This window comes from Thamnophis elegans, chromosome 1, assembly GCF_009769535.1.
Source record: "Thamnophis elegans isolate rThaEle1 chromosome 1, rThaEle1.pri, whole genome shotgun sequence".
Lineage (NCBI taxonomy): Eukaryota > Metazoa > Chordata > Lepidosauria > Squamata > Colubridae > Thamnophis > Thamnophis elegans.
The window spans coordinates 32,875,961-32,889,605 of record NC_045541.1 but is presented as its reverse complement, the minus strand read 5'-3'; the positions used below and the strand labels follow the sequence as shown (position 1 = coordinate 32,889,605).

General features: G+C 36.1%; 1 protein-coding gene across 1 annotated transcript in view; it reads right to left on the bottom strand.

Moving 5' to 3' along the window:
• Positions 1-13,645, bottom strand: part of PLA2R1 (phospholipase A2 receptor 1) — a 74,121-nt gene that overhangs the window by 29,311 nt on the left and 31,165 nt on the right. Inside the window, exons 11-14 of the mRNA XM_032224623.1 lie at positions 11,015-11,229; positions 4,907-5,052; positions 2,568-2,652; positions 661-793 (exon numbers count right to left, since the gene is read on the bottom strand). Coding sequence (XP_032080514.1) covers positions 661-793; positions 2,568-2,652; positions 4,907-5,052; positions 11,015-11,229 — 579 coding nt within the window. The remainder of the gene's footprint in view (positions 1-660; positions 794-2,567; positions 2,653-4,906; positions 5,053-11,014; positions 11,230-13,645) is intronic.

The window sequence follows — 13,645 nt, the reverse complement described above, 5'->3', positions numbered from 1 at the left end:
TAAAGAGAGAAACTTTTAACAAGTCCTGGAAGCTGTGGCAATCACATTGTCCCTATCAGTGATGCGTTGCTAACCAGTTTACTATTGGTTTGCTCATTTTCGCGCTCACGCAACACTTCTGTGCATACGCAGAAGAGTCTGGCGGATGGGTGAGCCTCCCGCCACCGCCACTACCGGTTCAGTTGAACTGGGCGGAACTGGGAGCAACCCACCTCTGGTCCCCATAGTCACATTACTGTGATTTGGACACTTCACAACTGGTGCGGTGTTTACAACTATTGCAGTATCTAGTAGTCACATGTTTACTATTTGTGACCTTCACAGCTGGGGAAGCTAGTAGGAAGTCACAAGTTAGGGTCATGTGATGTCATGCTTTATCAACCATGTGATTCACTTAACAACTACAGATGGAACAGATACTATAAGTTGGTACAATCATATGAAATTGTGCTTAACGACTGCATTGTTTAGTGATGGCATCTTTGGTCCCAAGTGTGATTGGTAAATTGGGACTATTTGAATTGATAACTGAATCTGAGGTTTTCTTTATGAAAGGACTGATATCTGCTATTGAGTACTGCTTCTCACCTTAATGAAACAGTGACTATGTATCATTTTAGAAAGCACATATTGCAAGACTTTATTCAAATGCTTCCTTACCTTTTGGCATTTTACATATCCATTCACGTTCTGAATTGCAGCGCAGTGGCAAAATAGTCCCATTAGCTTTATATGCTGCACAGTTTTTCACATTATCTTCAATAGAAGCTTTCTCTAAAAAGGCAGATGAAACCTGCCACAGAAGTATGCATTAAATCTGAAGCATGATACAGAGACTAACTTTAATATATTAAAAAAGAATAACATATTGTGAGAACATAATCAATTATGTCTTATTTAATAACTCTATATGGTTAAACAAAACAGGGCTTATTGAAATGTACACACCTGGTCATGGAATGAACAAGGAATTGAAGATTTTTATTAGTAAAAAGATGTATGTATGACCATGAGAAGACTCTAATAGTGGCTTTTTTCTATCATAAAAATTTCCAGCAAATGCTCCTAATTTGAATAATTTCTTTCCATCACAACTTTCTATATGACATCACATCTTCTTGCAGAAGATTCTAGAACTTTGAGAAGTGTGAGTGGCCAATGAATGACAAGATCATTATTTATTTGTTTGCTTGCTGCCCATCTCGCTTAGAGGTGACTCTGAGCAGGACATGAGTTAATTTAATAGCAACTTATATTCCTTAACCCAATTCTGACACTATTGTATTGTCTTATTAATTAGTTTGTTTGTTTATTTATAATCTTACTTACTTGCTTACTTACTTACTAACCTAATTTATATATCCTTATTGGAACTCAGACAAAGATGATTATAAATGAGAATTGTTACAGTCCCAATTTTTTTTTTCTTTGATTCTTCGCAAGAAAGACTTTTGGAAAGTGACTGAAAAACTGTTAAGAGAGTTCCAGATACTGGGACTGTCTCCCTATGTAAATTTGCTTCAGGAACGTATCATCCTGAGGTGAATTTACATAGGTAAAATAATATGTTTGACACCATTATATTTTACAAGTTGGGAGAGATTATTTGCTAATAAATATCTGTCAAACCTGAAAAAGAGCTGTTAAACAAATATTAGATTAAGTAAGGAATAAAATGGGGGAGCCATATTGAAGTCATTTAAGCTATCTAAAATTCAGTTCCTTTTTATTTGTTTGCCATACAGGTAAACCCATTAAGCTATCACTTCATAAGCCTTGAAGCAAAAATGTGTTAATGCATTAGAGATCTGATTGTGTGAATGATGTTTCATGCTAAAACTTTGATAGCTTTTGTACTATTATTTCTTGTTAAAATTGTAATAGATTCTGTATGTTTTTTTCAAAGGGACAGTCACATTTTGCCTCAGAGAAGTATTACAAGATAAAATGCTGTGCATTTAAGATTCTCAAGAACACATTACGTCTATAAGGTCATTTGGAAATATACGGGTAGTCCTTGACTTAAAATAGTTCATTTAGCAACCGTTCAAAGTTACAATGTCATTGAAAAGAGTGACATGACCATTTTTCACATTTACAACTGTTGCAGTATTCCCATTCATGTGATCAAATTTCAAATGCTTGACACCGACTCATTCTTATGATGGTAGCAGTGTCCTGGGGTCATACGATCACCTGTTGTGACCTTCTGACAAGCAAAGTCAATGGGGAAGCTGGATTCACTTAACAAATGTTACTAACTTAACAACTGCAGTGATTCACTTAACAACAATGGCCAAAAAGGTCATAAAATGGGGCAAAAGTCACTTAACAAATGTCTCACTTAGCAACAGAAATGTTGGGCTCAATTGAGGACGTAAGTCAAGGACTACCTGTACTTCAAAAACACTACATTCTTCTGTACTTCTTAAATTAATAGGTTAACTAAAGTAAAACACACAAAGAGCTATTGTTAACACTAGACAGGAAGCTGCTAAAGCAACTTGGACACAACCCCGTTTCTTGTCTAACTTTGTAAGACAATGAGTAAATAAAATAATATTTACAGGAGTTGCATCAGACCATTCCCAGGCTCCTCCAGATAATGGATTCCTTTTGTGAAATCCAATCCAGAATTGTCTTTCATCATCTCTGTGGTTAAAAAGAAATTAACCCCATGATGCAAACTATGTATATTTTATCTTGATTTATCTTCAATTTTTCCAGTACTTATGCATACATTTTAATATTTTCTTAAACCAGAACAGGTTGAATGCTAGGTGCTGTAATAAAATCTTTGAGTCACTTCTTTCTGAAGTTTTTGAAAAAAATATGGCAAATACTGTAAGCCAGTGGGCCCCAACCTTTCTGGCTTTGCGGACCGGCAGTGGCGGTGGCGGGAGAGGGGATGGTTCTGCACTAATGATGGCGAGCATGTATGTGTGCACAGCTCCATTTACACAAGTGGTAGGTGCACAAATGGAGCTTCATGCTTGTATGTGCTCATCTGTTGCTTGTGGAAGTGGAGCTGGCCGCAAGCACACACTCGCCCACCACTTGCTCAGCCCGATTCCAAATAGACCACGGCCTGGTACTGGGATGGGGCCCAGCAGTTGGGGACTCCCGCTGTAAGCAGCAAACCAGGATATGCATAAATGCATGGAAGAAAACCACTCTAGTGTTAGGAAAAGCAGCTTCAGAAGACTGCAGTTAACACAAACATTCTAAATATTTTTACCCTTCAGATATTTTTACACTCCAAATATCTCTTACATATTCAAGCTGCTTTTCCAGACTTGTCTTTAGAAAAAAAGAAAGTACACAGCTTCTGTCTTAAAGTTTCAGATGTGAATAAAATGAATTCCAAAAGATTACTAGCACAGCAAAAGTACTAAGGATCACAAAGGTCTAAGGGATAAATTGTGGGATCATTATGTCAATTTTCCCACATAAATAAAGGAAAAAGAGAAGAAAAAAATTATAGCTCAAGGTTAAATAGTGGAGTCCTTGAGCTTCGTTGTTTGCTTGCAGACATTTCATTACTGGATTAGGTAACATCAGTGCTAGAGAATATAGGTATTTTTTTCATTTATTCAGTAGCTTGCCCTGTGTACCCAGTGATGATGGGTGTGTGATTTTCTTCTTAATAGTTCCTTGATTAGTGTATTGTTTTTTTATTTGTCTGGTGTCAATCACTGCCTTATCTGGGTGTTGTTTGCTGTAGATGATGGGTTCTGGTCTTTTTGTTTCACCCTTAGCTTTTTTATTGTCTCTACTGGGTCTTTTGGTTTAATTAACACATTTTAGAGGGGTTTAGTTGGTTTGTATGCTATAGTGATGCTGTGTGACTATAATAGCCCGTTGATTGTTACTGAGATATTTTGGATGTATGGTAATGTGGAAAGGATACTTTTTCATGCCTTGTGTTGATTGTGCTGTAGTGGTTTGAGAAGTCAGGCACTTTTAGATAAAATTGTATGGGCATCCTTATTGTTGGAGATGTTGTACGGGCAGGTTCCACCACAAATGCGAGAACGACAAAAGCGCGCCTGACTAAACCGCGGTGACAAAAGCGTGCCGACCAAAGCGCGCCGACGAATGAGCACTGAAGCACGCCGACAACAGCGCGCCGACAGAAGCACGCTGTAACCCTAAATCTAAACCTAACCCTAAACCTAACCCTAAACCTAACCCTAAACCTTACCTTAAATTAAATCGCGCTTCTGTCGGCGCGCTTTTGTCGGCACGCTTTTGTCGGCACGCTTTTGACATCGCGGCTTTAGCGCCGCGGTTTCGTCGGCACGCTTTTGTCGTTCGCGCATTTGTCGGGTCACGGTACGGGCAATCTTTTTCCTTCTTCTAGTGTTCTGGATTGCTAAAGTGTGTTTGTACTCTGTTGTACTACATTCCTAAAATTAAAACAAAGAAATCCAGAGTAGATCCTCTCCAAACAGCATCTTGATATGCATGGATAAACACCAGAGAAACAATCAGGCAGAAAACAATATCCTAATTAAGGAACCACCAAACAGCACATCACTGGCAAAGCAAGCAATTGTATATAAACAGGAAGCAAATCCTACACTCACTAGCAATGAGTTAAGTTATTTAGTCAGATAATGAAAGATATGTACGCAATAGCCATGCCAGAGTAGAGCACCAAAGACTCCACAGTCAAGAAAAAAAATCCTAAAAACAGGGTATAAAGTTAAGACATATAGAAAGCACTGAGAATTTGAAGCAAATGCTGCTGCCCTCCCTAATTACCTATTATCATTACAGTGAAACTATCCTTTTTGTGTTGTATTAAATGTTAAAGTATATAAAACAACTAGATCACATAATCCTTTTTTTTCAGTTGGAGAAAAAAAAACCCAGATCCAGTAATTTAAACTCAAAGACTTACGTATGAAACATTGTGTTTAAAAGTTTGTTTAAAAAATTCTCTTCAAGGACTTGTTTAAAACTGGCAAGATGTGCTCCAAAATCTTGACACAGAGTTTCTGCTTCCTCCCAAGTTCTTTTCATTAATACTTTTTCACTATGGAATACCTGTAAAATAAATTGAGAACTGCCTGAAAACACACTGTCAAGGCAAAATAGCGATGTTGTTGTTGATGATGATGATAACAACAACAATAGGAAATGAAAACATGGGCTTGTCAACATCAGTAAAGGCATCTTCCAGGGAGACTTATTATCACCCTTATTATTTGTCACTGCTATGGTGCAACTTCCAGTGATTTTGAAGAAAACAAATCTTGGCTATCCAACAGGGAAAATGCTAATAAAATCTCATCTTTTTTACATATGGATGATCTGAAGTTTTATGGAGAATCAGAAATTGAAATCCAGTCATTGACAAACCTTGTAACAATTTGTAACACAGATACAGCAATGGAATTTGATCTAGAGAAATGTCGTACAATAGCAATAAAGCAGGATAAAATCACAAATAGGAACGGAATTGAAACGCCCAATAGCCAAACCATCAGAAGCCACCAGGATGTAGCTCATTAGTATCTTGGCTTTTTATAGATAGATAACATCAAGCCTGGACAATTTAAAAATGTGATTAGTAAGAGTGCATCAAAAAAATGAGAAAAGTGCTGAAGACAAAATTAAATGGTGAAAACACCATCAAAGCCATCAATAATGATATGTTGGGTTGTACCTATGATATGATATACTGCTGAAATTATTAACTGGATAAAGCTGAACAGTTGGACAGAAAAACAAGAAAGCTAACAATATTCTCTATGCATCCCATTCCCAAAGTGTTATGGATAGATACCTGCTCTGCAAAAATGAGGCAGAGATTTACTTCAAGTCAAACAAATTATTGAAGAAAAGCATACTTTTTCATTTTAACGTAATCAGCATAATTTAAGAACAAGTACTGATGTAATTGATGTAAAATATGAAAAATGGGACTTACTGAACATGCAGGAAACAAAACATGAATATCAAAATAATGTCATAAAAATAATAGATTGCTGGCAAGGACAAGCATTAGATGGTCAATTTCTACAAAGGCTAGAAAGGAAATATAATACAAATAAACCAAAACTAAAGAGGATAGAGATAAAACCCAGCAATGGCTTAAAACCAGAATTTTAACAAGAAACTGAAGGCTTCGTTTTGGCTCCTCAAGAGCGAGCTATTCAAACTAATGCAGTCAAGGCTAGAACTGAAAAACATATATATATATATATATATATATATATATATATATATATATATATATATATATACTGTTGTTTTGAAATGTTATTTTCTATTGTTGTTTTCTGTATCTATTGCAATCTAAGATTTAATATTGAAAATATAAAACAGTATAGCAAAGATACATCCTTTGGCAGTCAGTTATGTTACCCAAATCACTCGTCTGCTTATAATCATACAATTATGTTTTCTTTGCATCAGTTTTATTCAAAGGCCTAAATTTTATTATTTAAAGATATATTATAATTGGGAGGAGGAGCCAACGTCACGACAATACGGACGTGCGGTCTCGATACTCTGAGAACACAGCCGATACCTTTGCCGCTGGGTGGTCCAATCGGACCTAAACCGTCCTGAAGAGACAGTGAACAGGAAGACTACGTCTTGCTGACCTCAGGGACATCACAAAGTCCCTGATCGATGCAAAAGAAGTTCTTCAAGCTGGCGACAAAAAATCCAGCCAAGGCTGACGAAGTCGGGGCAGCTCCAAAACGGAAGGATACAGAAAGAGAAAGTGTTTCCAGCTGGTGAGGAACTTTTACTGTTTTAAAAAGAGACTGCCTATAAAAAACTTAAAATTAATTTAAATTGGAGAACAGAAGAATCAAGCAGCGAAATTAAATTTGGAATGGTTTTGGACAGTGGTTATCTTACTTTTTAAATGCTATCTTCATGGATGGAATGTATGCAAGCCTTTTAAAACAAATGGATTAAATTTTCTTCTTCTATTTTTTCTTTTATTATTCTCTGTAACCTATGGTCTAAAATTTTCCTCTTTCATTACTGTGGATGTTTTTCTAACCCATTTAAAAATTGGACTCTTTTTTTCTAACTTGAAATACAAAAAAGATACTAAAAGAAATAAAGAAATTTGCAACAATAACACTGCTACTTGGAGGCTGGAAGGTTTGTGTATTGGAAATGGAACACTTTTTTTCTTCACTGATTGTTTTGGCTTGGCAGTACAAGGTCTCACTGCTTGGTTATAGAGAGTGATAAGAAGGGAAGCATACAGATGTCCCTTTGAAGTATATCTTTAACCAGAGAAAAGTGAAAGCAAAATGTTTTTGTGAATGTATGCTTAATTTTATTAACCTTCCAAGATAGAGCAGCTGTGTTTGTTAGCTGGAGAGAATGGCACAATTTCAAAAGCAAACAGAAATCTTAAGCTTGCAAAAGATATTTTCAGAAATACGGAAATTATCAAATACATATGAGAGGATAGAGAAGAAACTGGAAGACTTAGAGCATATAACAGCAAAATATGATGAAGTAGTTGAGGATGTCTATCAAATGGAAAACATGGTGGTTAAAACCCAAAAAATCAAAGTGGAAAATGAATATAGAGAGATTAAATTTGCTGATATTTATGATGATTGGTTTGTCTTTGAAAATGGAAAGACTGGAATACTGAAAGAGGAATTAAATGGAGGGGAAATTTATTTCAGAGGGCAGATACAGAAGAAGAAAAAAACAAAGAATCTATGGACTTAAAGAGAGAAATTTTATTAGCAATAGCACTGATAACACTACTGACAATCAAAGATAAGCTGACTAAGGAAACAGAAGAAGAGTATCAAGATTACATGAGAGATCTTATAAGCAAGGAGTTGCTCAGAGGAGTCCACACAAAGTTGATCAAGGAGATGATTAGAGGACTGGCACCACAAATGGCAGAAGATATGAGACTGTTTTACTATTGGAAAGATACAGGTTGATAGATGGAAGAATATAATTTAAAACTAGTTAAACTTAGTGAAATTTATTGACAATAGATATAGTTTAAATAAATAATTGATAATGTTACTAATGTATACAACGTGTAGTGTTATGATGAGTATAATTGGATATGAACATTGAATGGTACCCATGTAAGGAAGATTAGAAATCCCTTTGGATTATATATAAAGGTTAATAAAAAAAAGAACCAAGTTAGATACAGTTATAGTTTTGATTATTATGGGGAAAATGTTATGATACAGGATATAGTCAAATAAAGGAGGGATAAGAATAACAATGTGTGTGTGTGTGTGTATGTATGCATGTATGTACAGGGCGGGGCATAACCTTTTCCTAGGGGGTCACAGCAACACTTGTAATAACAACACAAATAATTCATACACCATTCGAAAGCCCATCAAAAACTGAGTTTATTGACACGATTTAATAGTCAGTATGACCACCATTAGCCCTTCGAACAGCATTCAAACGAGGTGGATAAGAACACAACAAATCTTCAAACAGTTCCGTTCGATTTTCCAGATTTTTCAACACAGTTTCCAAATTCATTCTCAAAGTTTCAACCGAATATCGATTTTGACCTTGCTCCTGAATCATCAGAGCTTCCACTTCATCCTTAATTATGGCCCCAATGTTCTCTGCCGGATTGAGATCTGGCGAATTTCCCGGCCAGACGTCATTGCCCCAAAATTCGACATTGTTTTCCTTTAACAATTGCTGAGTCGCATTTGCACGCATGCAAGGAGCTTTGTCATGAAGAAAGACAGCCTCACCAACCACCAAGACATTGTCTGGATCACTGAGAAATGGAATGACATTCTCCAATAAAATTTTCTCACGGAAATAACTGCCATCCCAGGATTCCCCTTTATCCTTCAAAACCCAATGCAGTTTCTTGGCTGTGAAAATGACGAAAATCCCGATGCAAGTCGGATTGCGAACGATTTGTCGATATCGTTCATGTTTGGCGATGTCGTCGACGTCTTTAGCCCAAATTCGATCGTTCTGGAAATTCGGTTTTCGAATGGCATAAACGAAGAATTCGTCAGATGGCGCCAAATGAAGAAAATCTTCCTCGGTCCATTCAGACAACCAATCGCACAACCAAAGCCGATCTTGAACGTGTGTTTGAGTTTTCAATGGTTTGCAAATGACGTGGAATGGCTTCAAACCTTCTCGTTCTCGATATCGGCCGATTGTCCTTTGATCAACTCGTTTTCCACGAATTTGAAGGATTTCTTGGGCCACTTTTCGGTTTCCTTTTCGTTGTTTGCGACTGCCAGTTGCAATGATGGCTTTGCTTTTTTGGGACAGTTGCAGAGGACGCCCTTCTCCAAATTTTGTGAAACATTCTTGGGCTGTTTTGTTCCAATTATCAGTAACCCAATCCGGATGACATTTCAATTTGTTTGCAATCCATTTTCGATTGATAAACGTCGCTCCAGCATCGCGAGCCTCTCGAAAGGCAATGCATTTTATTCTGTCAATGATCCTTTGTTCTTCCGAATCGAATTTTCCAGCCATTCTTAAAGCAAATTTAACATTTAATAGCTCATTCAATTCAGTTTTTTATGGGCTTTAAAATGAGGTGTCGCGGAAGTTGTAAACTGCTGTCGATCTTGCTGTGACCCCTTAGGAAAAGGTTATGCCCCGCCCTGTATGTATATATATATGTATAACATAAGGAAACTGGATGTAAATTTTGAACAGTGATTTGAAAAGGAGGATTAGAAACTTTATTATTAAATATTATGGATGTTTAGCTAGAATAGGACATAAGGATTTAGTGTTAGTGGAGGATTTTAGAAATAGTAATTGAAAGGCCAGTATGTGGTTATGTATTAAATTTTGGTATATTTTATGATGAAAGAAGCTTAAGCAATTATAGTCAAATGAAAATGGAGATATGATGATGGTGATATGTATAAATATTTGAGTTAAAATGCTTGAGTTAATATGAATTATGTTTGTTGACTGTGGAAGAGATGTACAAAAGTCTTTTTGTAACCAATTGATACACTTTCTACAGCATGTAAAGAAGGATGTTGTGTTTGTTTTAAATTAAAAATAAAAAAAATATTAAAAAAGATATATTATAATTTAAAGGTTTTTTCATATTATTATTATTATTATTCATCTAAAGTAGATAAAATGGCAGATGATGCTCTACATCAGATTCCCAATGTTTCAGGGTTTGCGGATTGGCAAGGGGGAATGGGGATGGTTTCACACAAGCTGTTCATATGCACGTGCAGCTCCATTTGTGCAAGCAGAATGCATGTGTGCCTGCCGCTCACACAAATGGAGCAAGCACACACACTCACTCACAGCTCACACAAGTGAAGATGCACATGTGTGCTTGCCAGTTATTTCTGTGGCCAGGTTGCAAACCTCTCACAGGCCACAGGTTGGGGACCCCTATGCTACATGGTATCTTATTTATTCACATATATATTAATATGAATATTCACAAAGCTGGACTATGAAGAAATAGTTTAGAAAAGAGTATTGACATTTTTGAATTTTGGTGTTGGAAAAAAGTGAACATCATGGACAGCTGAGAGAACAAAGAAATCTCTCAAATAAATACAGGGTTCTCACTTGAGGCACAAATAATTAGGCCCAGATTATCCTATTTTGGATATATGAAGACCAAGCTCTCTAGAGAAGTCATCTTTGGAAGACCTGAAGGACCAAGTTAGGGAAAAAGCACCATGAAGAAAATCTGTCTGTTGTATGTGATTGTCAAGAATTGATACTATCTTGTCAGCACATAATCAATTTGCAAGGAGCATCCATCATCAATGAAGGTGTCTTCTAGGATGGCAGCTTAATACTAAAGAACCACAAAACATGATAATATTTTACTAGCCTATTCTCTAAATTAGAAACAAATTAGGGGTATTAATAATAAAATTAGACTATTGATTTTTAATTAATAAAATCAGTGGCACATATTTTTATTATTATCCCATGTTTTATTAAAATGGCAATGGATGTCTAGATTCATTTCATTTGGTTTTCCATGAAATTGTTCAATATTTTTCACCTTATAGCAGTTCAGCAGATAATGGTCTGATTCCCATCCATGCATGCAAGAATTAAAACCTTCATCATAATTTGGTTGCTTCCTGGTATCACTCTTTTCATGGAAATTAGCATCTTGTTTACACAGTGATTTAGCCATGAAGGTTGTACAATTTTTCACCTCCCACATGCCAATGGGTTCTTCCTGTCGCATAACAACGCATCCGCCAGGATATCCTAAAACAGAGTAGAAGGAGCAAAGATATTTATCAATAAGTACAATTATTACTTTTCCCAATACAAAATGTACATAAAATGTCCCAAATCTTTAGTGTTAGGAATAATTGTAATATTATAGACTACAATTATGTCTTGTTGTCTAGTTACTAAAATTTGTCCTGGAAAGGAAAAAGATTTTAGCTCTTTCAGCTATTTTAAACATCATGATATGTTACCGATGAAATGTAGCTCTTTTTTTGCATTGGGGATTTTTTCCCCTTATTTGGCTTAGAAAATAATTTTAGACAAAGAATTTCAAGGCTAGGTGGATGAAGCTAATTTATTATAGTATTGTGTGCTCTCAAGTATAATCCATTCTGTCAAATGCTCAGCAAGTAAAGTTGCCTCATTTCTTTTTGCAGTTCATTGTTTAAGCTGTAAATAATTCATGATGGAATACAGACATTAGCTGGTTCAGTTCTATTTTTGCAATATAAATTAAAATTCTTGACAGGATAATTTGGATATTATCCAAATATTGGCCATGGTGAGTTGGCCATGGCAAGTTGTCTTAGACCCCCCAAAATGTACCTACACTGAAAATTATCTAGGAACCGTTCTAATCATGACCAGAAATGATCCTTTTAAATATTTACTGTGCTACAAATATATGAAGACTTGGAAACTATACTAACTATACTAACTAATTGCATTACTGTTTGGTTTGGTGGCTGCAGTGCCTCAGAGAGAAAGTCCATTCAGAGAGTGGTGAGGACAACCAAGAAGATTGCTTCCTGTCATTCAAGATACTGCTTATAAGCGCTATGTGCAAAGAATTGTTAGAGACCTCACACACCCACTTCACAGTCTGTTTCTGTCACTTCCTTCTGGGAGGAGATTTCGAAGTATTTCTAGCAGGACTACCAGGTTCTGTAACAGTTTTGTTCCCTATGCCATCCGTCTGGTAAACTCGTAAGATTCGTTTCTCTTGTCCTGTACATGTATAAATCCGAACTAGACTGTATTGTTTCTATGTCATATAAGATATGTGGGTATATGCATAATTTTGTGTTATTCATTTATTTATTTTGTCATGTTTATGTAGTATATATTGTAAGTGGAGACCCTTTGAGAGCTGTATGCAACAAAATTTCATTTTAATGTATGCCAATTAGTGTACATTCAAAGTGACAATGAAGTTAGTCTAAGTCTAAGTGTCAGGGTTCCAAGAAACACCCCTAACCAAATAAGACTCCAGGGCCAGCAGTTCCTCAAAGTTCCATTTTATTAGAGATGTCAAATTGGCACATCTGAGTAAACCCTAATCTGAAAGCACCCCGGATTTTCCCTACCCAAAGGAAAGTCAAAGCTTTCCCCTGCACCCACAAGTCAATCACATGGTGCAATCAATTCACGGTCCCAACTGGTCATGTTTCCCAGTCACGCCTCTCCAGGTGCAGGCTGAACGTCCTTGACTCCCAGAGAAAAGAATGTTATTTTGGCTATCTATCTCTACCCACTCCCAGTTTCCCACATCAGGCCTATGCACAAAACGTGGCAACCCTGAAGATCCAAAGAGAAAGATGGTCTCCAGGGCTGACACTAAGTCTAAGTATACATTACTTGGCCATTATCAAGCTGACATGTACTTGAAGCTATGTTGCCATTTTCGCTGTCATTTCCTTTGCTACAACTTCATCATAGCTCTTATTACCTTAGTTGAGTGTCAGAATCTATACTATAAAAGTATACTATAAACATGGAATTTTCATATAGAAATTTTGTCATAAAATTTACTGAAACATTATTTAAAAAATACAGATTAAAAAAAATGAAGTCTTCTCTGAGTTGATCTTAACTCTAAGAAACTACCTGGTGACATATAGATTGCTTTCTTAGCAACAATATGTAAATGATTTGCTACTCGCTTTGTTTTGTTTTTTACTTTTTTAACTCCCCAGTTTTAGATTATTTTCTGCTAGTCTCTTAATCATAGTACTAATCAGGTTTTATTCTGATAGGTTTTGATATCAATCAAGGTTGGCTAGCTCCCTCTAAATCCTTAATTATCTAGGATAAAATTGTAATGCCACATTGCCTAATAACAATGCTCTGAAAGCAATTTATATTTTCACTTTATTTAACCAGTAGAGGTCACTCTTGAAAAATAAGAATAATTCTCTTCAAAAACTAAAAATACTGTTTCAAATATACATGGAATTAATAAGAGTCTTATGTTACCAATGTAACTTTAAAATTATGTATGTATGTATGTACGTATGTATGTACATATGTATGTACATGTGTGTGTGCATGTATATATATCTGGGGAAGGTTGTTGAGAAGGTGGTGGCCTTACAGCTTCAGCGTACCTTGGAGGAAGCTAACTATCTTGACCCCTTCCAGTCTGGCTTCAGGCCCGGTTACAGCACTG